General features: G+C 37.1%; 1 protein-coding gene across 2 annotated transcripts; it reads left to right on the top strand.

Moving 5' to 3' along the window:
- The first annotated feature begins 111 nt into the window (after positions 1 to 111).
- On the top strand, positions 112 to 23,366 carry tjp2a (tight junction protein 2a (zona occludens 2)). Of its 2 annotated transcripts, XM_056736701.1 has the most exons (24): positions 112 to 249; positions 6,063 to 6,192; positions 12,499 to 12,552; positions 14,196 to 14,320; positions 14,704 to 14,806; positions 14,941 to 15,655; positions 15,785 to 15,888; positions 15,988 to 16,141; positions 16,461 to 16,572; positions 17,470 to 17,585; positions 17,737 to 17,833; positions 17,954 to 18,104; positions 18,204 to 18,312; positions 18,436 to 18,655; positions 18,740 to 18,924; positions 19,345 to 19,440; positions 19,521 to 19,600; positions 19,676 to 19,886; positions 19,970 to 20,070; positions 20,174 to 20,395; positions 20,774 to 20,875; positions 20,985 to 21,269; positions 21,744 to 21,826; positions 22,475 to 23,366. In XM_056736701.1, the coding sequence occupies exons 3-24, from the start codon at positions 12,508 to 12,510 to the stop codon at positions 22,608 to 22,610; spliced, it is 3,552 nt and encodes a 1,183-aa protein (XP_056592679.1). In that variant the 5' UTR covers positions 112 to 249; positions 6,063 to 6,192; positions 12,499 to 12,507; the 3' UTR covers positions 22,611 to 23,366. The 2 variants fall into 2 exon arrangements, with proteins under 2 accessions (XP_056592679.1, XP_056592678.1); XM_056736700.1 differs by lacking the exons at positions 112 to 249; positions 6,063 to 6,192 and adding an exon at positions 6,873 to 7,065.
- Positions 23,367 to 24,456: the final 1,090 nt, after the last annotated feature.

Raw genomic sequence — 24,456 nt, 5'->3', positions numbered from 1 at the left:
GTGCTTTGGATGTAGACGAAAACGTGTGTACTTCATGAAACGTAATGTCCTTTGTGGTCACGTGGTTTGGGAATGCGCTGTTGGGCTCACCTGCGCGGTCATAGACACGCCCATACCTGGAAGTTTCAGGAAACCTGGGATTGTACACAAAACAGATTACAATCGCTCTCGTTTTAAAGTTTAGGAATTTGTAGGTCACACGGAGTGTTGTGTGTCTCTATGAGAGCTTCGGTGTCGGTCAGTCTGACGGTAAGTACTTTCACATTGAAGGACTTCTATTTCTCTGTGTATCGTCTGTTTTAATGTTTCTGGTTTCGGTTGTCCATTGTTTACTGAGGTGACTAATAAAAACCTGCTGTAACGTCAGACAAATATGAGACAGCAACATTTTGCTCGTATATTATTACAATTCTTCTTATTTGAGTAAAGGGCCTTTATTAATATACTCATTGAATGTAGCTCGTCTGTATTTTGCGGCGTTTTTCGAGCATACAGGCCTACAGTAAATCAGAGTAAAAGCTACTTATCTTGGTCCGTTTATTACTTTGTCTCACAAAATGTATTGTTCTACAATTTTGCAACTACACTGAGGTTTTGTCTGGAAAAAGGACTTGTTTTTTTCCTCGTGAAGGTCATTGTTGCAATATGAATTTCTTGACATTTATGCCTAACATACAGAAGTATGGTGATAAAAAGCTTAAACAAATCAAAGCCATCTTATATTTTGGTATCTTCAGATTGCGTGGGCTCAATGCGTTAGAGAGGTTGCATTCTGTCCCTGCTAAAATATAGAAATCATTACAGAAATTATAATTGGGAATTGTGTTGATTCTAAGGAAACTATAATGGTCTACTGGTAATGTTTTGGGTTCCATTGGTGGGGATATTATCTGACAGATGGGACCAAACACACAGTAACACCATTAAAAACCTGTTGGAATAAGACCCAAAACATACTACAAGAAGAAAGTTTGTTATGGTTTTAATGGTAAACAGCTGATGGAAACCACTTGTATGTTTATTAAACACTGCACACTATCCTTTTCCTTTACTGTCCAGTCATCAGTATGATATTTATATGTAGGTACAATTAGTTTGATAAATGTTTTTCAAGCTGTAATGCATAAACCTTTTGATCAAATGATTTTAAGACCACTAACATAAATTCAATCGCGTGTATATGTTTTAGTGTTAGTGTATTATGTACTAGCCTATACGTGTGTGATTAATACAATGAATTAGTTCCACTACAGACAACTATTTCCTTTTTTGGTAACAAGATATTTTTTTAACTATTGCAAATTGACGGATATTACCTGCATGCTTTTAAATGGTAAACAAAAATGATTTAAATATAAGCTTTACAATATAAGAGCACATTTAACTTATGAGATCTGTCTGTCTTTTGACCAATTGTTATAAAGATACATGAAACCAACATGAAACCATGCTTTGTGTCACGCCCCTCTTATCCTCCACATACTCCTATACTTCAGAGTACAGGTGTGCGAAGTGGTTGAGTCACAGTATTATATGACTCGAGTGAAGGCAGGAGTGGTTGTGCAGAGTGAGATTAGATCACCTTCCCTTATAAGGAAAGTTTCTGTCTGGAAAGTAAATGAATCTGGAATAAAAGCTTCTGCTTTTTCACATAAAAGCTTCCGTTTGTTTTTATAAAAAGTTATTTTGTCCAAAGCTTCCTTAATCCACTACCTCACATTATGGCTACAAGAATATCCTTTTTTCCATGAAGCTGTGATGCTGATGGTGTGAGTTAAATGTGACATGATTTATTTTCTGATTAATTATGCATCTGGTAGGAAGAGAAGCGTGCATTCATTGCATTTTATAAACCGGGATTCTGCTTTAGTCGAACACATGGTGGATGACTTGTCTGCTTACAGTGCCCAGCTCTTACGTAAAAGCATTAGAAAACTTTAACAATAGTTAAAATACATGTAAACACAAAATCCTGTACCTGTGAACCCCCTCAAGACATTAATGCAAGGCTTAAAGCATTGTTCTTTGTCATTTTATATAAACCCAAAAGATTGAGCAGAATGCAGAGCTTATGTTTGGTAGTTATGTGTGATGTTAAGATTTTAAATCCACTTGAGCTGACTTACGATGTGTTTAGAGGCATTTTTAACTCCATGATGTAACATATTAGTGTCTATATCTAGACTGTGAATAAGAACAGTGACGAATGATCACTTTTGTCAGGCCTGCCCTGACCAACGGTGAATGTACTGAATGTTCCAGGGTCTAAGTACTCTAGCTTTTGTGTCGCTTTACAGTGGAGGATGAAAGTCCATTTTGTTCAGCAGTCTGAAAGTAAATAAGACAGTATTATAATGGTCTCTGTTTTATTTGGCTTCTTTAGGAACATAACTAGCCAAATACACTTTATCTTGCCTATCAAAGTTACAGACAGGAATCTAAATAATTATCAATGGGAAACTGAACTTTATAATAACATATAGAGGCCATGCTTCTGTATAAAGGGTTATATAATGTACAAAAATACTAAACAAACAATGCTGTTGTTTCTCAATGATACAAGTGGACAGTCTTACAACATACAACCGCAATGTTTTTTAGCTTTATTTCAGGCTTTGAAATTTGTAAGGACAAATGTTGAAAGAGCGGAATTTGAAGAATTGGATCATATTTCAGTAATTCTGACAAATGCAGAAAGTTAGCCTCTTCATATAAGTGTGATACATAAGAGTTGATCATTTGTGAATCAGAAACCCATGGTCATGCTGCACTCACAACTCAAAACATTTATTTTGTTTCAGTAGCTGCGATGCAGATACGCACGCAAAATGTAACTTTGGCATACGTATTACACGTTGTTGCAACAGTGTATTTTTTATATGCAGATCAATGAGAGCGAGTAGAGGAAACGCATGAACTGTTAACAGAACTGAATGCTATTAATCGTTCCGTTCCCGCTATGAACCGGTTCTTTTAACAATTAAATCCTTTATTCTAGCTGTGTTTTCATCTTTAATGCAACTCTTAATGAATACGATATGATTGTGATTGTTCAGAGCTTTTGCAGTGTTAAAAGACATATACCGGCATGTCTGTGGAAATGTAAAGGTTACAACACTCCTCCTGACGTGTGGAACAGGTTTCAGCATGCTGTAACTGCGCATGTTATGATAAACTACTAAAATACCTTTCATCTTTAATGGGGTTGGTTTGGTTAAATAAATATAAGATACTCCTCAGCTTGTACAATGTAGAAGCTTTGTAATGTCTACGAGAAAACGAAAACTCCAAATTGTGGTCCCCAGAATCACATTTTTGTCTTAAAATTCTTTAAAAGTTTTTCAGTAATTACATTGAAACGGTCTTCAGTACATTAAGCATATGTTATATATTTAAAGGTAATATGAAGTATATTTTGACATTCTCAAATATAGATTTTCCTTACTCTTTGAATTCATGTACAGGCCTACTTCACTTCTATTAATACTAATGGTTTGTCAGTTTATGATGACTATCGAACGTTTTGAGGTTTATATACCATTTACTGCTGTGTTTAACCTCACCAGAGCGTCTCTGTCATAACACGTTTTATCAAAACGCAGCTCATGCATGATTAAACAGAGTGGATGCTTGTAACCGGACCTAAAAATAGATCATTTCATTAAGGGGCTTTAGATTTTTTGGAGCATGACAAGGATTTTAGAGCTCCTACACTTTGGCAGTTCAGTCTCCTCCTCAGTGTAATCCAGATGTGCAAACCATTGGATGACAGTTTCATCCCTCTGGTCTCACATTAGATGGAGGAGTGGCCTGGTTGCTCAATGCCACTGCCATGGGAACGTGCATTGACGTTTGGAGGAAATTGTGCATGGACTGGTCTTTTTATGAGAGGATGAAGCATTTGTACTGGTGGGTACGGATGGGTGGAGTTTAACCAGGCAGTGACTGAGGATTACAGAAAAACGGGCCATGGTGCATTCATGATCTGTCACGGCTCTGTACCACAATTATCCCCCCTCACAGCGTTTTCATTAGACTAATGTTAGAGCTCCAGAATTATGTAAGACTGATGCTGTGGCAGCAACCCCAACGTGGTTGTTGTGTTTTCTCTCTTTTTCCCTCTCCTCTTGTCCAACGAGAAGAACGAAATGGGCATCTATTGGATTCTACAGACGGGCAGAAATCTGTGTAATGTGGAGCTAGTGCATCTGATGTTGAATCATTTAACTTTTGTAAATGAGGTTATTCCAATGCATCGTCTGGAATATAGTGAATTGGGTGATTGGACGTCGCTGAGATCTTGGTAGTTCTAAGGAACGAGTGAGAACCAGAAAACGTTAAAAAAATGAAGTACAAGAAGTTCATCACCATCCTGCAAGCAGCCGCCGGGATCGCACCTCTTAATAAACGGGAGTTGTTACCGCCTGGCCGGAGGTTATGGAGACCCTCAGGGTGAGTTGTGTAGAAGATGGCGGAAATGCATGAGGCCATGAAGTTGATGTTGTTTGTTTATGGCTGGCTTAGTTCTTGTAAATCTATAATGTTGTGTTGATGGCTAAACGTTGGATGTATCCGAATATATTTAACCATATTGCAGACTTGCAGTGTGTTGAAGTTTTACTGGATGAGTATAGTAGCCTAGGGAATGAACCCATGACCTTGGCATTGCTAAACATTGTGTTCTACCAGTTGAGGATCATGAAAGCAATTTTTCTTTGAGGAGCATACTTTTTTTAAATGATGTTGACTGCTGTGCAATCAGAAAATGTAAACTTAGTTTTCTGTATGAGGAACCTTTGTTTCTTTCTCCAGGGCAGTTATTTGTTGTGTAACATAATCTACACTTTAGCTTTACTATCTCATCTGTTAAAGTGTTAAATAATACATTTTATGTCATTTTGTCACTTGCATCCTATCTTTTTCAAACCTGTACATGTTTACACTTTCTCATATAACGAACTAGTACCAGAGTTACTAGTTCCATAAATATATAACTTGTGTGCTGTGCTCCATATGCATGCTGTGTTTCATTTTAAAATAAACCAGTATGCTATATTTCATGTTTTTGGAGCCAGTCTATAGATCGCTTCATCGCGCCTGACCCCCAGGTAACTTCCAGTTTGTGTTTGGCTAGTGTCTAGTAACAACTATTTATATGAAATGAATGTTGATATTATTTAATATAATTATTTTACTGTATAAGAAACGATTTGTTGAATTTATGATTTATGTTCACTTTATACATTTTTTTTTTAATGGGTCATGTAGTTCGATCGCATTTAAACAAACTGTATGGTACACTGACAGTGGATGAGCTTCATATCAGAGTCTAAATTCAAAATATTGGAGAGACTAGTTCAGCCAATTAATGGTTATTCCCCGTTTCTTTTGATTGTTACCATAAGTAATCTACAGGCACTCTATTGTTTGTGAATGTGTACCGGAAGTTCAGTTGGGGTCACAAAGTGCGCATGGGCAGTATCATTTGTTTTTGTTGTTAAGATGAAACCATCTATAGCTTTGTGTGAAAATGATGCTTACATTTGAACCATTATTCACTGAATATTACCATCTTTCAAACATTATTCTTGCCTTCATGTTAATCAATGTTGGTTTATCTCAGTTATTTACGAGAAACAATTGAGACAAACCAGGAATCAACATATTTAAGTGTTTTAAGTAAATAGTGGAAACTTTGTGGTATTTTTTTTATTTATTTTAGGATAATAGAAAGTATGTCAAAATATGATATGTGATCAGGAATTGTGGAATGGTCCATCTTGCCTTATAAATTTCACCTACAGTGTGTGTGAGTGTGTGTGTATATATATATATATAATCCCATATTTATCTTCAGCCTTTTAGCTTTGAATTATTAAGAATTTTCCTTTGGTTGTGCATTTCTTTTAGAGCACCTGAGATCTCTGATTTGACCTAATTCAACTCTTCTAGTTGTGTTCTCTTTTAAATGCAGGATCATATATTGATGCATGATGGACAGGTCACAATACATGTTTTATATGATTTAAGATTGTGTGTTTTACAAGATGTTATCTTTACAGTGACCAGTCCATCCAAATTGAGTTATTCCGGGCAAACGGATCCAGCTGGAAGAGGTTTTCTTTGACCAACGAAGCTCAGTATTTCTGCCTACACCGCCTTTCTGCTCTAAGCTATCCAGCAATTAAACAGGTATTGAACTTAACACATTTTTCTCTTAAAAAAAAGGAAACACACTAATTGTTTAACACCTGCATATTTTCTATTTAAACAAGGACTTGCGTCTATTAAAACCTATTTTTAAATAGGAAATTTAGTTTAAATGTCAATTTATTTTTTACTTGTTTGTCTTGCAAATGCAAACTTGTTTAAGACTTGCCATTGCAGTGTCCAGTGTGTTTTTCTAGTAAATGTACATTTATATAATTTAAAGTAATTTTTTAAGTTACATTTTTGTCAGACAAAGAGCCATCATGATTTTTACATGTTCTTGTATGTTGAAGAATTTGCTTATGAATATTAAGTACGAGTCTAGACGTTCTAGGAGGGTTACTAGGCAACCCTTGCGCGGCCTAATTAATATTCATGATCCAAGGGATTTTGGAGCCATCCATTTAACTGCACAGGGACCGAGAAATCATTGAAATAAATATAGCATTTATTGTTGTTATTGTTGCTCAAAACATATTGAACCATTACGAGATGCTGAACAAGTATAGGCGTGAATCATTTGTTAATAGTTTTCTAAAGGATAGATGTTTAGCTTATATTACTCTGCCTATCACAAAAGGTTCCCCCTCTCATACTTATTGGTACGGTCGGGATTTACAGTACAATGGAGTTTGAATGGTTTAGGCGCTACGTATTAGTTTTTAGCTCTAACTACTCCATGAAAGCCTAAACCGCGGAAACTAACTCTGGAGCTAACTGTTAAATTTAAATAAGCATCTTATTTCTTTTTTTTGTCGGTAGCATTAGGGTAACGTTAAACCTATAGTTCACAAGATGCCCGTGCTTGTGGATAGACGGCTGTTTTTACACAGAAATGTTGAGGCGTATTTTCATGTAAGTACTATTAAAACTTCTTCAGTTGAATTATTAGTAGTTTCAGGGATCAGTAAATACATTTATATCAGTAATTATATTGTAGGTTTGCGTTGCATATAAGTTTCAACCACCTGCTGCCGCTATAATGAAATAATTGTCATCATTTAGCGCTTTACTAATATAGAGCGCATTCAACGAATTCGGTAGTTGTACATATTGAAATATGAAACAGTTTGTTAAGTTGTGTTACCACTTTTTGTAATATTCCATCACGAGTCAGGTTAATGAATTTACCTCAATAAATGCTCCTTTTGAAGTACTTCAATACGCAGTGTAATATGTTACGCAAGGAATGAAGTTGACATCGTCTTAAATAGCGCCTGGAATTACCAGCAGAGGGACCACCACACCACTCCTAAAATATGACAAATTATAACAAGACGATACATCTGAAAGTGAATTTCTATTGAAATTCTATTGTTATTTCCTTTTCTTTTCAATATAATATTCACATTTAAATATCAATTTCTTAACTTTCTTGATTGCTTGATGTAACACAAGTCTTGTTTGAACCCTCTGTGATAAGTGAGTCTTAAATATTTGACTTGAATTTTATATGATGTGATTCTCAGTTAGAGCCTATTATGGGTCACTGATTTAAGTCAGTTTGAGTGGACAAAGAGACAGTTAAAGCTGATTATCTATAATGCATTGAGGGAATACTGTCTGGACAAACTGTACCCCTTCTTTATAACAGCACACTGAATATAGTACCATATGGTTGTTTGGCTCTGCGCTGCTTTATTGAATCAAATCCTATTATTTTTATTACTGAGGAATGTTTTATCTTGCTTTACTGAAGGGCTATGTTTGGTGTTTTGTGTTTTTCAAACTCTGCAGTAGATCGGATGTTATGATTAATTTACGGAGTTTCAGGAAGGTCTATGTTTTGTTTCATGCCTTCATTGTACGTTTGTTTTGATGAGTGGTAGAATTCCTGGAAATTCTTAATTGTTTAGTAAGCATACAGCACATATCTACCCTTTAACCTGACATGATTGTAGATGAATGAAGTAAGCTAAGTGCATCTAAAGCCAGATATTTGGGTAGTTGAAAAAGAAACCTTATTGTGTCCTGTGTGACACAGTGTTAATAACAATAATAATATATAATAAATAATAGTTCTGTGATTTGTGAGATCAATCCGAAGTATTCTGGTTATTTTAAGAATGCCTCTTGAAAGATGATGACTAAATCAAGTCCTTATTCACTCAAAATCTTTGGTGCTGTTCTAAGGACGGTCTGTCTGATAGCTCATGTACCTGTGGAGTTGTAGAACACAGCAGTACTTGTTCAGTGACCGGGAGAAATCAATTATTTGACGTTGTTCTCAGGTAATCCCTTCTGGTTACCACATTATTGAGAAATGAGGGCAGCTCATCATATGCCACATTTGAATCCCATTTTACATTTGAGTCTGAGTTAAGAAGACATAATAGATGAAAGAGTCATTATGCCCTTTCATTTAATACCGCCCAACGGACTTTGACAGTACTATGTGTTCTTCTATTCTATATGGCATTCCACTTATCATATAGCGATGCTTAGATACTCCGAACCCCATAATCCTTCTAAATTATAATTAAAATGATGAAATCTGCTAATCTAACCAAAAACTCATTATGTAGAAAGAGATCCCAATCCAAAAGCATCAGCTTTGGCATAACATCGCTGCAAAGGTTCTGTGTGCTTTCCGTAAGCCACAAGAAGCTTTTAATGTCAACCTAGATAAAGCTGTATCACTTGATGAGTTTTAAATGGAATTTTAATTTAATGCCACTGCAGCAGACATTTTTTGTGCGGTGGGTCGGTGTGGAGAGTGGGATTTGTGCGATTATGTAGGCCAGCAGCATCAGTGTTACGTCAAAGGCAGACAGATGCATTGTGTTGGAGGGTGCTGCGCTTTGGGTCAGAGACATTGTGTTCACGGGAGAGGTGACAATATGAAGACCGTTCTCTCGCTGCACAGAAAATGGGCACACACCATCAAGGCCATTCGCATTCTCCAGGGCATCGTAAGCGCACAGCTTCACCTGTTAATGTCTTTCATTGTATAACTTTTAGTTTAATTTGTTAATAAGGGTAAGTTTTTAATTGCCAAATGCCTCATTTTCAACAGCAAACTGTGAGTTAATGATTAGACGAAAGGACCGATGCTAACAGAATGGTGTAGTATTTGGTGGGGATGTAAACATCAACAGGCCGTTCATTCAGGCATCTGAACAATTCTGATTGATTGTAATTAATTACCTTTAGACTATAGGATTGTGTTATATTTGGTGTCTGTTTGATTTCATCATCAATTTATGTATGTAATTGAGGTAATGTGGAAAAAAAATGCAGAAAGCATTCTTACAATTGTTAAGGAAACTTTTTATGTTGGTCGCTTGTAAACATGTGAAAAAGGTCAAAATAGAGCAATAATTCTTATCTATTAGAAATGCTAACAAAATTGTGTGATAAATCCATTACATCCATTACAAAACACCTGTTACATCAAATGTTCTCTTTATTCATTTAAAACTAGGTATGACATGTTTAAAAGGCATTCATTTTGAAACGTTTATTGACAATTTAACAAAAACATATTTTTTAAATGCCTTCAAATTTAGAATTACCGCAACCATTAAAACTGCAAATCACATAGCAAGTGACGCCATAATCCCTAAGCAAGTTCTTAATAATTCTACATATTAACACATTTATGAATTATATTTTAATACAAAATTATACATGTAAAAATGTATACTGAAAACTACCTTTACCTCTAATGAGAATGGAAAAAGGTTGTGTATACGGCGTGACAAGAGAATATCACGTTTTTAACTAGAAAAACTAAGTAATCTGTTAATTTGTCAGCCATTTGAAAGGTACTATAGATGTGTTTCTTCACATACAATTAAACTTAATGAAATATATTTGTGTATGTCTTTTTCAAATGTTAAGGAGGATGAGAATATCAGTCATGGACACTACTTTCTTTCGCTTCTTCTTCATTTTTACTAAACAATATATATTCTGTCTATCATGTTTTGTTATTTTATGTCATTTAAGAACGTATAGAGCTCCAGAGGTTGACGTCACGCAATCTAAACTCGGCCATTTTGGCATTCAGGAGAGCGCTAGAGCAGCTGTAGCATTGATATCGACAGTGGTCAAAACATAATTTAAAACCAGACTGTTTAGATCTTACTATTTCAACATGCTGTACAGTTGCTGTGCACCAGGATGCCAGCGCAGGTGGTTGAAGGCAAAGGGGAAATCACTTATTTTTATTTTTAGTGAATGATGTCTTCTATAAAGTTACTCACAGCGATTTAGCTATGCTGGCTATACAAACAAGGACAGCCAGAGTCGATTACGTCAGCTAACAACACAGTCTACTCACCCTTCCAATGAAGACAAAGCAGGTTTAATAAAAAAAATGTGACTGCTTCCACTTGTACCTCTCCAGGCTTTTGTAGGCTTTCAGAGTTCAGCACTTACTCTGATAAAACACACCTAAACAGCTATTCGCGATCGCAGTTCTTTAATGTCATACGCCAAGCAATCTGCGCACTCCCGCATTAAGTCGAACGCGACATGTTCTTGAAAACTTTGGTAAGCTTGTTCAGGTGTGTTTTATCAGAGTTGGGGCTAAACTTGGCAGGAAAAAGGAACTCTCAGCCAAATTTGAGTATTACTGCTTTATTGATTCATGTCAAAAGTACCCAGGGAGCATTTTAGGGACTTGTTATGTTTAATCTATTAAGTTTTGCTACATATCTTTGTCTTTTGAATTAAAGTGCACGGTGAACTCTGTTGCTTTGAAATGCTTGCAACATTCATTTCAGTATGGTGGTGTAAAGAAAATGGGTCACGTGACCCACGGAGCTCTATAGTAGAACATCCAAGTTTTTTTCAGAATGTATTAATTTTACTCTTTTTTTTTTTTTTTTATTACAACATTTAATTCACACACAGCACTGACTGTTTAGGCAAAACCTCTGATAAACAAGGAAAATATATGTTTTATCGCGGAATTGCATCGTGTTTGGTTGATAATAACAGCCAAAAAAGCAAAAACATGCGTAAATAATCCATTCCTTTGAAAACAAATATGTTTTTTTTCCCAGGTACAGAAGACACTTATCTTAATTGTGATATTTTTTGTTCCCGAATTGTATGTTTTATAATTTAAATCTTTACTGCCATGATGTTTCAGTGGTTTCGTGAGAATGACCCAGGTGCATGAGATGTGAAGGGGGAGTTGTGGAAACTGGGATGAGAATTATTTAGGGCAATAGTTGGCTGCATGTTTGGTTGAGAAGATTAAAGAGCAACAATCATAATCAGTCCGTGTTTGTGTATGTGAGCGCTGGTGGGTGAAGAGGTAGAGGCTTTAACAGAGCTCTAAATTACATTGTGTGACAGTTAAACTCAATAGGGATCCTTTTAAAATCCTTTATAATAATTGAGGTGGGCCTTTTTAAAGGTGTCAAACATTGAATCATTTCCTTTTTTCTCAAGAGATTTTATTGAAGCCTTCAGATATTTTAAGTTTTGTGAACCATTCATAATTTTATTGTAATGTCCATTTAACACCCTAATCGCATGTAAATTGAACAAAACCTCTTTAGTGCACTCACCTCAGGGCTCAGGGTTTACTGTTGTTTGGTGGCCGGTCAGCTGTGCTAGAACTGCTTATTTTTAGTCAAACAAAAACAATTGATGAGAAGTTTGGAGACCTTCATACAGATATGCTGGTGTTGTGACCAGACGGGTTAATGTATGTTCACAGTAATGTTTGCAAGCTCAGGGCAATTTGGATGAATCGACAGTCATTCCAGTCCAGTCTTTGTTGAATTTCAACCAAAACCTCAGGAGTGACAGAAAGTCATCCAACAGCAATGTGAAAGACTGACAAAAAAAAATAGAGGTTATCACTTAAAAAAAACGTTTCCTATATACAAGAATTGTATTTCTTAAAAGTGAATATGTTATCTTTGCAATATTTGAGGTCTGAATATATACAAAGCATACTGTATCTATAATGGACCTTATCAGGTTTCCGGGTTCCTCAAGCAGCAAAAGTCGTTATAGTTGGGTAAATAGTTGGGTTAACTTTTATAGCGGTGAATGGGAGACCACAAAAAAAGATTTGTAATTTGATGCAAAGGTAATATAGTACAAAGTATAGTGTTATAAACGCATATCTATAGATAAATTCTGTACTGTATTTCTGTATTTTGTTCAGATTCTCTGTCGGTTCGTGCTATGACAAACAGCCATATAGTTTTTCACTCTGGCAGCACCAGCACTGCAGATTTCACCTGATAGATCACTGCTATCTGCTGTAACTTGATTCTGTCCACCATTGTCTCACATATCAGCCTGTTCATACTGTTTCAGAACCAAGTCATGGAGGAGACTGTGTGGGAGCAGTACACTGTGACCCTACAGCGGGTGAGTACACCATATGTTAAATATCTAAAGCTTGAGTTTGATTTATGAATCTGATTGAAACTTGCGTTGCTTTGGTGTTTGTTAGTTGATTATTGACTAAACTTTGGCATGTATCTCATCCTCCAGTGTTTATGCTAGAGGCATGATGAATGATACCTTCTAACTCGATAAAGTAGTGTTTTTCTAAGCAATTACGATTAAATGAGTGTCTTTGAGCCAAATCAAAATTATATTTTATAAGTGCATATAATGGTGAATATGGCTGGGATTTTCAAACAAATTGCAATTCGATTTTAATTGATATGGTTCGATTCAGTTTCGATTTGATTAAATATCGATGAGTTATTAGTACTTAGATTAAAATACTAGTTATGGAGACATGGAATCCATAATTAAATATATATATGCTGATAACTGAAACCCTCCTACTCCGATATGTTAGAGATTTTCACATTCACTTTAACAGTAGAGCGCTTTCTATTTACACTTGGGTAACCAAAATTGTATTTTTAAATTCATAACAACTAAATTAAACCGATTTCAACATTCATAATAGGCCCATAAATATCAGCGTGAGTGATGGCGACATCGTCAGGACACGAGGCGAAATACAGATACTCACATACTTATTCACCATGTAATCAAACAGGAACATTCTAATTGTGTTACACAGAGTTGTAGTGATTATTATAAATGATTTATCCGTGCACAACTTAAATCTTTAATCAAAAACGTTAAGCTCCTCTGCCCTTCTCAACAACAACTCTTCACCATGTGATGTAAGCAACAAAAAAGAGGTAGGACTATACTGACTGTCCAATTGCTGTCATTTTTAGCGCTCCTCTCCAGGCCTTAAAACACACCAATAAAAAAGAAAGGGCAAAATAAAGCCCCGCCCTACATTTTGTTTCTAATTTCAGAAGCCTTTCCACTCGGACACTTGTCACGATACAGAAAAGAAGTCAATCACAACTTCCGTTTCATGGTGGCTGTAAAGTAAAGCTCATCCATTAAGAATCGATTCGTGCCTTTCCTTAATCGATATTGTTTCCTTAAATGAAACTAAAAAAAATTTTACCTGGCCCTATTGGTAAATACATTTTTACAATAAAATTACAAGCTCTTGCATTTTAACATCACGTGGGGAAACATCACGTGTCACAAAAACAACAGGGAACAAAACAATCTCTCTCCATCTTTCTGTCTCTCTCTCTCTCTCTCTCTCTCTCTCCCCCTCTCTATCTCTCTCTCTCCGTATATCTCTTTCACTGGGCCATCTGGTTAAAAGAGACTAATGCTGTACACACAGACAGCTGAGCTGTGATTGTCTAGTGTGGAGGGAGGATTGAAATCTCATCAGAATTATTCAGCTGTCACAGTCATACACATCTGCGATATCACTACTCTCTAACTGTACACAAGACATTACAGCATCCCTCTCTTTAGTTTTGTAGGTATGCTGGAGAATTGAATCAAATAATTGCCTATCCTCCAGAAGTCATATACAAATGCAGGAAAATCTAAATCCTGTTTTGTTAAATGGTCATCTATATACAAAAGTGTTTTAATGTTGTTAGTTACGGACTACTGCAGTGTCCCCATCAAAAGATAAAAAAAATTGAGGATTTTTTTATTTGATTTAGGACTCTAAAATGGGGTTTGGAATTGCTGTATCTGGGGGACGGGACAACCCAAACGAAGAAAGCGGAGAAATGTCAATTGTCGTGTCTGATGTGCTGCAGGGGGGTCCTGCAGACGGCTTGCTTTTGTGAGTTATGCTACATTTATAAACACAGGCGCTGTTAGTGCCAGTTCACCCAAAAATAATCTGTCATCATTTACCCTGTCTCGAGGCGTTCCAAATCTGCATGAATTTCTTTCTTCCGATGAACACAGTGAAAGATATTTGGAAGAATGCTTGTAACAGAACAGCTCTCGGCCACCATTGACTATGATGACATAATGTTCCCTACTATGGCAGTAAATGGGGGATGAGATCTGTTTGGTTCCTGACATTCCTCCAAATATCTTCCTTTGTGTTCAGCAGAACGAAGAAATGCATATAGGTTTGGAACAATCTGAGAATGAGTAAATGGTGACAGAGTTGTAATTTTTCATCCCTTTATGGTATTTGTTTTATATTCTGTGCAGTGTAAATGACATTGTGATGCTGGTGAACACTGTGCCCATGGATGGAGTCCCACACTCCTTTGCAGTACAGACTCTCCGCAAGTGTGGCAAAGTAGCCAAAATTGTAAGTGTAACTTTTTTTACGAATTTTGACATTTACTTTTTAACTGCATTAGTTTTTAAAGTCTGTCTGTATTGTGGATGTTAAAATCACGACCAAGATATTGATTAAATACATTTTTTAACGCTCTTATGCAGACAATAAAGAGGGCTAGAAAAATCCCAGTCAGCGTGCTTAAACGCGGCCCGTCACAGGACGACCGTGTCTTTAGCGGCGACTACAATGAAGACTACGACCAGGACCGACACAGCATTTACAGCGTACGCAGCTACCCTGATCGCGACGCCAGTCCAGAACGAGGCAGAGGAGGCTATGCAGATGAACACGACCGTGACTATGATCGCGGGCGAGGTAGGACCACAGAGCGAGGCATGAGCCCAGACAGACCGTACAGACGAGATGGTAGCAGAGGACGAATACTGGACCGCGAGCGTAGCCCAGATCGCCGTTATCGAAGTGAGCATGTGCTCGATCGCGACCACAGTCCAGAGAGACGTGACCGAAGTGATCGGACACTGGACCGCAACTACAGTCCCGATCGGCGCTATCGTAGCGAACACAATCTGGACAGAGACCGGAGTCCAGACAGGCGATACCGCAGCGATCGGACGCTGGACAGATCGCACAGTCCAGATACACAGTACAAGCCGGAACCGACTTGTCGCTATAGCAGAGAGAATTTGGCCAGCGAACAAGACCGCCGGAAGTACGATCCTCGCCAGGCTGAGGCAGTCAAGAGGAGTAACAGTCGAGACCGATTGGACCGCTCACCCTCACCCCCCCCACCACAGCGGCGTGAACCTTTGGATAAGCCCCTCAGTGTTACTCTTCTGAAGAATCGCCCCAATGATGGTTTGTAGATTCTGATATAATATGACGGCTAATGATGCATATTTTCATTTGTCTGTTTGGTTAAAGTTGGTGATTTAGTTTCATTTTATAGTCCAATCTCTAACATTCGGTTTTACCATATGTGTCCAGAATATGGCCTTCGTTTGGGCAGTCAGTTGTTCATCAAAGAGACAACAAATACGGGCCTGGCATCAAAAGAGGGGAAACTAGAAGAAGGTGACATTATTCTGAAGGTAATTGCCCAATTAATCAAATGTCAATCTGAAATCTAAAATTACTGTATGCACATTAATCTCTTACTTGGTTATTCATTAATACTTCTTTTGTCTCAGATAAATGGTACAGTCACAGAGAATCTTTCCCTCAGCGATGCTGGGAAGTTGATCGAGAAGTCTCGTGGTAAGCTGCAGCTTGTGGTCCAAAGGGATCGCAGTCATGTGCTCATCAGAGTCCCACCCATGGCAGACAGTGACTCTGAAATAGATGGTGAGTGGATTTCTGTAACTAACACACAGACATGAATGTGCAGTCTGTTGAGGTTTGACATTGCTTTGTAAGTGACTGGATTTAGATGAAGAAGCAGCCAGGACAGGGTGTTGCCCGTTGAGGTTCCCTCTGTAGTGTGACTGTGCCTTAAATACCTCAGGTTCAATGTGTTTACTTCTCCACCCTCAGACTCAGTCAGTCTACAGAAGTTACACCTCTCTAAGTGGCACAGTCATCCACTCTCACTGTTATTCATAAGGTGTTTACTGTTATTCCATTTTGATGGACATGTGTGGTTTGTGTACGTGTGTATTTGCAGATATCTCAGAGATCGAGTCGTATCACTCGTATTCTCCTGTGGAAGAGAGGCGGGGCCATCATTCAGACCTCTCCTCACACTCCTCGAATGAGAGGTTACAAGATAAAAGCAGGTAATAATGGTACCAGCATTTCCTGAAATGTTTGTATGAGGCTGGCCAATTCACTCATAGTAAACTACTGTCGGGTCTGCTATCAAACTGCTTTCATACTGATCATGTAGTTACTAGTTGCCAAGTTACTGTTAATAAGGAAACTATGTTAAAGCTAATATGAGATAGAAATAATAATAATAGTATATTAAAAAAAATCATTAATCATATTAGTTCACAGTATAGCTACATTAGGGGATAGAGATAAGGGACATCATTCTGTCATTCTCAAAATTCTGTCATCATTTACTCACCGTCAGATTGTTCCAAAACTGCATACGTTAGTTTGTTCTGCTGAACACAAGGGAAAATATTTGGAAAAATATCAATAACCAAATAGATCTCGTGCCCTACTTACTGCCTACTTACACTATTTTTAGGGAATAAAAATACTACGGGCATCAATGTGGGATAAGATCTGTGTGGTTATGACATTCTTCTTAATATCTTTGTTTGTGGTTAGCAGAATGAAGACATTTATACAGGTTTGGAACAATCTGAGAATAAGTATATGATGACAGAAATTAAATTTTTGGTTGAACCATCCCTTTAAGATAAAATTATTTTAATATTTATTCCTCTTAGTTTATTTTATTTTAGCATTTTCCGTAAGAAACAGCCTGTATTTAACTAAATATTTATTTTACTACTATAATGGAAAACATAAATTCGCTGCACAAGGAAAACCACTGAGCTTGTTTTGAGTTTGCACTTTGTCATGCTACTCAATTGGTTGCTGGAAAGTATAGTGAGGCGCAATAAAAAATGTAAAAGTTAGTACAGTTTCTATTGTTTTTTTAAAGGTATTAAGAAACAAGCAGTGTTTAAGTAGTAACTACTTTAACGTTTTGTCATTAGAGATGAACCTCCTAATAGACTGGCTAAAATGGGAGCCATGCCGACTCCGTTCCGAGCAGCACCAGCGGAGCTGCCGCCTCCACCTGAAGAGGAGGACCCTCGTAGTGAGTCACCAGGTACCCACAATACCACCACACTGCATTGAATTCTGAAAAATTTCATCAAATTTGTTTGAAAATTCAAAGAAATTAGAAACGAAACAGTTTTATAGTTGTTGGCGTTTTAACCAAGTTGATTTGAACATTGAGTTTTATGTTTTTAAAACAGCACCGGTGCCTGCTCCAAAAGTAAGCGTTCCAGTTAAAACCAGACCTAAGCCAAAGGTCCCACTGCAGCCTAGTCCCGAAGACCTGGAAATATATGGGTTTGTACTGGATTACTTTTTTAACGTATCATTTCGGCCATAGTTTTTAATTCCTTGACATCTTTCTTTAATGATGTCATAGTTTGGCATCCTTTGATTGTAATGGAAAGTATCTCACAGCCCCAACACAGTGATGGTGCGCTTCCAAAAGGGTGACAGCGTTGGCCTTCGTCTGGCTGGCGGTAACGACGTGGGTATTTTTATAGCAAGCGTTCAGGAGGACAGTCCTGCCGAGATTGAGGGACTCCTCGCTGGTGACCAGATTGTGAAGGTGCTACAAATGTCTCAAATGCACTAGATGTACATGTGTAATTGTTATGTGGCTTCATCTGTCATGCATGATGAACTGATCATGCCAAATGTGTTGCAGGTCAATACTACAGATTTCCGAGGCTTGATCCGAGAAGATGCAGTCCTTTATTTATTGGAGATTCCAAAAGGAGAAGATGTGACCATCTTGGCTCAAAGCAAACCTGATGGTACATTAAAACACCTCCGTACAGTCAAATAACTGAGTTTACAGTTTATGATCTACTCGTCTTTTATTAAGAATCTGCTGGATCTTAATGCACATGTAAATAAGCTCACTTGTGTTTCCGTAGTTTATAAAGACATCCTGGCGTCCGGGCGAGGAGATAACTTCTTCATCAGAACCCATTTTGAATATGAAAAGGAGCTTCCTCAGAGCTTGACCTTCTCCAGAGGTGAGATATTTAAAGTGGTGGACACCCTGTATGACGGAAAGCTGGGCAACTACCTCGCCATTCGCATGGACAAAGACAACCAGCTGCGGGAGAAGGGCATCATACCAAGCAAAAGCAGGTGAGAGAATTGCAAGATTGTGTAGAATTTGGTTTACAATACAGAGTTTTTTTGCAATTAATTTTTGCATTTGCATACTTTTAGAGCGGAACAGATGGCAAATGTTCAGAATGCGCAGAAAGGGGCGGGCAATGACAGAGGGGACTTTTGGAGACTCAGGGGTCAAAGGGCAGCTAAGAAAAAAGATCTTCGCAAGAGCAGGGAGGATCTCAGCGCTGCACCCGTCACTACACGCTTCCCAGCTTATGAGAGAGTGGTTCTGCGAGAAGGTGCGGATAACATGCAATGTTACATTCAGTGACTTTTATTCTTTGTTGCTCAGAATATTCTTTAATATTTTTTATATACATTTTAAATATATATTTTAATTGTCATATTTTTAAGACAGTTATATGATTTTATAGAATTTTTTAATTTTTAATTTTTAAATCTTACATTACATTTAATTTAATTTGAATTAATTTACTAAATAATAATCATTTATTTTAAATTGGATATAAATAGTTTTGCAACAATTTGTGGCCCAAGTTTACATGCATTTTGCTCGCATATTGAAATATTCTGATGCCTTTTATGTATTATGTAAAATAAAAAGTATATTTTTAATATTTAGTTTTAAAAATACCTCAGAATTCTCTCAGTTTAACATTTTATGTAAGTCATTCTTTCCTGTCATTCTCTCTCACCAGCTGGCTTTAGACGACCTGTCGTTATATTCGGCCCAATCGCAGATGCGGCCAATGATAAACTTGCCAATGAACTTCCAAATGAATTTGTTGTAGCAAGTAAGCTATTTATCACCTATAGAAGTTTTAAATATGCATAGCAAGCATGCATTAATATCTCCACATGATTGCATTGACAGAAACTGAGCCTAAAGATGCAGGCACAGAGAAATCATCTGGTGTGGTCCGACTCAACACTATCCGTCAGATTATTGAACAGGTAAATGTTTATTGAATTTTTCTGTCATTCTACTGATTTGTTTTACAAAACAAACACCTTTTTTCTTGTTTCAAGGATCTACACGCTCTGCTCGATGTCACACCCAAGGCTGTCGACACCCTGAATTACACCCAGTGGTATCCAATTGTCATCTTCATGAACCCCGACAGCAAGCAGGGTGTGAAGGCCATGAGAAACCGTCTGGTTCCAGGATCCAGTCGCAGTTCACGCAAGCTTTATGAGCAAGCGGTTAAACTACGGAAAACATGCCAGCACCTTTTCACAGGTTAGTCTCGGGTTTGAGTCCCAGGGATAAACAATTTTTACCTGTTTTTAATTATATTTTAACATAAATGTTTGTTTGTCCAGCTACGATTGAACTGAACTCTGCTCACGACGCCTGGTTCGGAAGCCTGAAGGAAAGCATACAAGAACAACAAGACAAATCCGTCTGGATCTGTGAGAGCAAAGTAAGCATTTGTTTAAACGCAAATCCGACAATAACATTCTTCTACGTGAAATTGTCAGAAGTTTGTGAGAATTGAGATGTGATCAGCCTTTGTCCTTTTTCAGCTTGACGGAACAGAGGAAGACCTGGATCTTCATGACGACAGCATGTCGTACCTGTCGGCGATGGGCGCGGACTACCTGAGCATGGACAGTCGCCTGACCAGCGATTATGACGACACGGCCGATGAGGGCGGAGCCTATACAGATAACGAACTGGACGAGACCACCGACGATCCACAGCCGATGTCAGCCATCAGCCGCTCATCCGAGCCTGTTAGCGAGGAGGTTAGTATATGTTTATGTCTGTAAGTAATTCCTGTTGCATGTGGCATGGTTACATCCTGTTTGTCACTTTATGACAGTTTGGAATGGGTTTTATAAGGCCTAACCCACTTTTTACTATATGACAAGTGCTTGTCATTCTTCAAACTTGTATTATCATTTATATGATTCCTATCAGCAATGAGCAATCAAAGGTTGGTGGGAATTCAATTACTACAACAGTCAGCCACTCAGGTTAAGTGTTGGGCACACTGCCCTCTACAGGTCAAGCTTTTAAAATTAGTTTTCCAGCATAATGGTGTTTATGACTATTTGGTCTGTTTTCTCCCATGTGTATTTGTACACACTTCAATTAAATCAACACGTTTTTCACCCGTGCAGAGAACCATACCTGTTCCTCAAGTCCGTATCAAGAAAGCAGGAAGTCGAGAGGTGCTTCAAGACCCGAGTCCACCACCATCATTTGTGCCAGAACCACCTAAAGTAAGCGGTCCTATTATTTTCCTATCCACTTCCAATCTACCTCCTCTTTCTTGTAGTATTCTGTGAAACCATTACAGAACTAAGAACCAAACTCCTCCTGTCACTGCAGGTCAGGACGACTTCACGCGCCGCAGACTCTAGGAGTTTTGATTCTCGATCCAGCAGTACAGTAAGCAGCGACGTGCCCGTGAGCACCAAACCTCTTCCGCCACCTGTAGCCCAGAAGCCCAGCTTCACGATGAGGTCGGCCCCTGCCGATGACACGTCTTTTAATAACCCTACCAATGACCCAGCCAATCGCTCCTTCATAGGAAAGGTGAAGGCCTTTGAGCAGATGGATCACCTGGCCCGAACGAAAAGGATGCTTGAGCTACAGGAGGCTGAACAAGCACGGGTTTGTGTCTCATTCAAACACATCATGCACAAATTCTTCTAACTTGCATGTGAAATGTCTGGCTCATGTTTCACGTGAAAATTATGGAGCCTATTTTTAGGGCGGTTACATTTTTTTATGAAAATCTAGGACCTTTTCATTACAATGATATTTAACCATTTAATTTTTTTGTTCAATTGTCATACACTTTGGTAGAAAAATACACAATATTTTTGATCTGGTTTAAATTTTTATTTAATCAAAAATAAATTGGAAGAGAATATCAGTCCAATTGTCATGGGTAACAAAATGAATTGAAAGAATTGTATTTATTTATAAGTATTTTTTGTTTGAATGAAATATGATTTAAAAAAATTATATCAAAATCAATACAATAGTTTAGACTGGAACATTCAACACTTTCTTTCTTGAAAATTGGAAAAAAATAAGCTTTTGTTAACTTTGAAATAAACTTTTTTCCTCTTTGTATAACAGCTCGAGATCTCGCAGAAACATCCGGACATGTATGCGGTTCCTCACAAACCAAAACCCAATCAAAATAGACCCCAACCTATTGGGTAAGTTGATTTGAAAAAACAAGTTTTTTATAGTTTACTAAAACATCTCTGTTAATTGAAATTAAATTAAATATAGGCCTAAATCATTTTTTTTATTGAATAAAAATATAGACCTAACTGTTATTTTGAAAAAATTAGCAATATGTGATCCTGGACGACAAAACCAGTCTTAAGGGTCAATTTTTCGAAGGCACTGTAGCAGGACATCTACTCACAAAAAGAAAGTTTTTATACATTTAGGGTAGGAAACTTATAAAATATCTTCATGGAACAGGATCTTTACTCAATATCCTAATAATTTTTGCCAAAAAGAAAAATCTATAATTTTTACCCCTACAATGTATTTTTGGTTATTACTAAAATGTTCCTGTGCTACTTAAGTCTGGTTTTGTTGTCCAGGGTCACATATGAGAATGTAAACTGAGTTAACAATATAGCACTGAAATTAACAATTGAAGATTAACAAAAACTAAGGCTGAAATAAAAATAATATTAATAATAATGTAAAAAATAATCAAATAAATTAAATGAGAATAGCTCAAAATTGCAAAAAACTATAACAGCCCTGTTTTGAAACATTCTAGCTGTGTCAAATGTGTATCTTGTGCTACATTCTTAAACTCATAATTTCAACTTTGTTTCATTCAGCTCCAGCTCAAACTCCGAGAGCCGCACTCATAACCGCGCTGAAGATGATGATGAGGAAGAATATCGACAGCAGATGGCTGATAAAACCCGCAGAGGCTACTACAACCCCCAGAAATATAATGATACCGAACTGTAACACATTTCGTAAAACACATGGAACCTCACCGTGTCACATAACATGACGAATCACTGTGTTTTGCCGTAGTTTCTTTGCATGTCAATATAAAGAACCACGGACAAAGCAGATGCCATATTGAACACTAACATGTTATTTGCTAGATGCATATATGCAGTATAAATACGACAGTTACAGACCATCATTCCTACTGATGCACAGTTAAATCACTGGTGTTTTCTTTTATACCTGTAATCTTTTTATACAAAATTTCAGCGTATGCGTTACCTCTTGTACTCATCTCTGTTTGTATGTCTATTATTGATTTGGTTTGCCCACAATGCCATCATGTATCGGCCTCTGGTGAAAGCTACAAGATGGAGTTCAAGTTACACTTTCTTAAACACTGTAGTTTGCCACAAACCAAATGCAAAGATAAGATAAATGTTGTCTTTTAAAACATCTGAGTGCCTTAACGCCATTGATCAAACTGCTGTTAACTCAAATCTTAAGAAATGCTTTTATGTTTTCTCCATATTACTGTGACAATTGACAGTACAGACTTAAGATATAAAATGTGTTATATCTGTTTTTTATATTCCTCAGAGTTTGAACTTGTTCAGAGTATATTAGCACCATGTATAATGTTGTAACACTATTGACATGTTTCTGTGATCAATCCTTTGGGGTGGACCACTGAAACGCAGATATGTGGGAAATTAAGCAATTTTGAAAATTTTAAGACAAAGTTAATAAACCAAACTTTTAATATTGTTACTTTGCGCTTGTTATTGTTACTTTATGTTTAAGATCACCCCATGTAAGTAAAAAAGCATTCTGTGCCTTGGACTTACCTTTGAAATCTCTAAACAGCAAATATTTTATTTTCCGTTTGCATAACAGCACAGTTTTCACAGATACACCTACAGATTATTGATAGCAAGTGATTATTTTCAATACGACAGTGTGTATCTAACAATGTAAACATGTTTCACCTTACTAAAAATGTAAAGCAAATAATACATTTTCAACATTTGACCAACAATGTTTTTTATATAAATTTACATTACGTGTTCACAAGCCTAACTTGTCACAAAACACGTATAAACCTTATGTAGTATGCATAATTGTTTCGCATTGTTGGTAAATGTTTGCATTTTCAGTAATAACTTTATGAATCGTCCTTAGTTGCATTAAAATAAAAGCTTCACAAATACATTCGAAATATACAAAAGTACTGATAAGCCTAAGGCATTGGTTCTCAACAGGGGGGCCCCAGCTGACTACCAAGGGGGCCTCAAGATTACCAATGTTTAAAAATTAGATAAAATGAGAATTGAAATACATTAAAAAGCTAAAAAACAACACATTTCTTATTATTTGGCAATTTTTAGTAAGTAATGTATGTTTTTCCAGTTAATGTGTACCTCTAATATATTTTATTGAGTTTATTTTAGCTTTTGTGAGTGGAAGGGGGGGCCTTTGAATTTTGTTGAGTAATGAATGGGAACATGATGTCTCGACGCATTTTGGAACTTTAGGATATCGACACTGCAGTAGAAACTGATAAATATTAGAGTTAGATGTTGAAATTTTCCTATGAACTACCATATCTGCTCTCATGAACCGAGTGGAAAACGGATCTGAAATGAAGCACATTTTTCTGCTTTGCAGCTTCGAAGCAACACAACAGTCAAAGTGCAACTTAAAGTCACCATGAAACGGAAGTTGCAATTGTCTTCTTTTCCGTATCAATTCGTGACATACATCCGAGTGAAACGGCTTCTGAAATTTGTCCAAGAGAACACCACTGTTACCGATTGGACAGTCAGTATAGTCTTACCTCTTCCTTTTCAGGCATCATGGC

Source organism: Triplophysa dalaica, chromosome 22 (assembly GCF_015846415.1).
Source record: "Triplophysa dalaica isolate WHDGS20190420 chromosome 22, ASM1584641v1, whole genome shotgun sequence".
Classification (NCBI taxonomy): domain Eukaryota; kingdom Metazoa; phylum Chordata; class Actinopteri; order Cypriniformes; family Nemacheilidae; genus Triplophysa; species Triplophysa dalaica.
The sequence above is the reverse complement of the archived record's forward strand: the minus strand, read 5'-3'. Positions and strand labels throughout refer to the sequence as shown.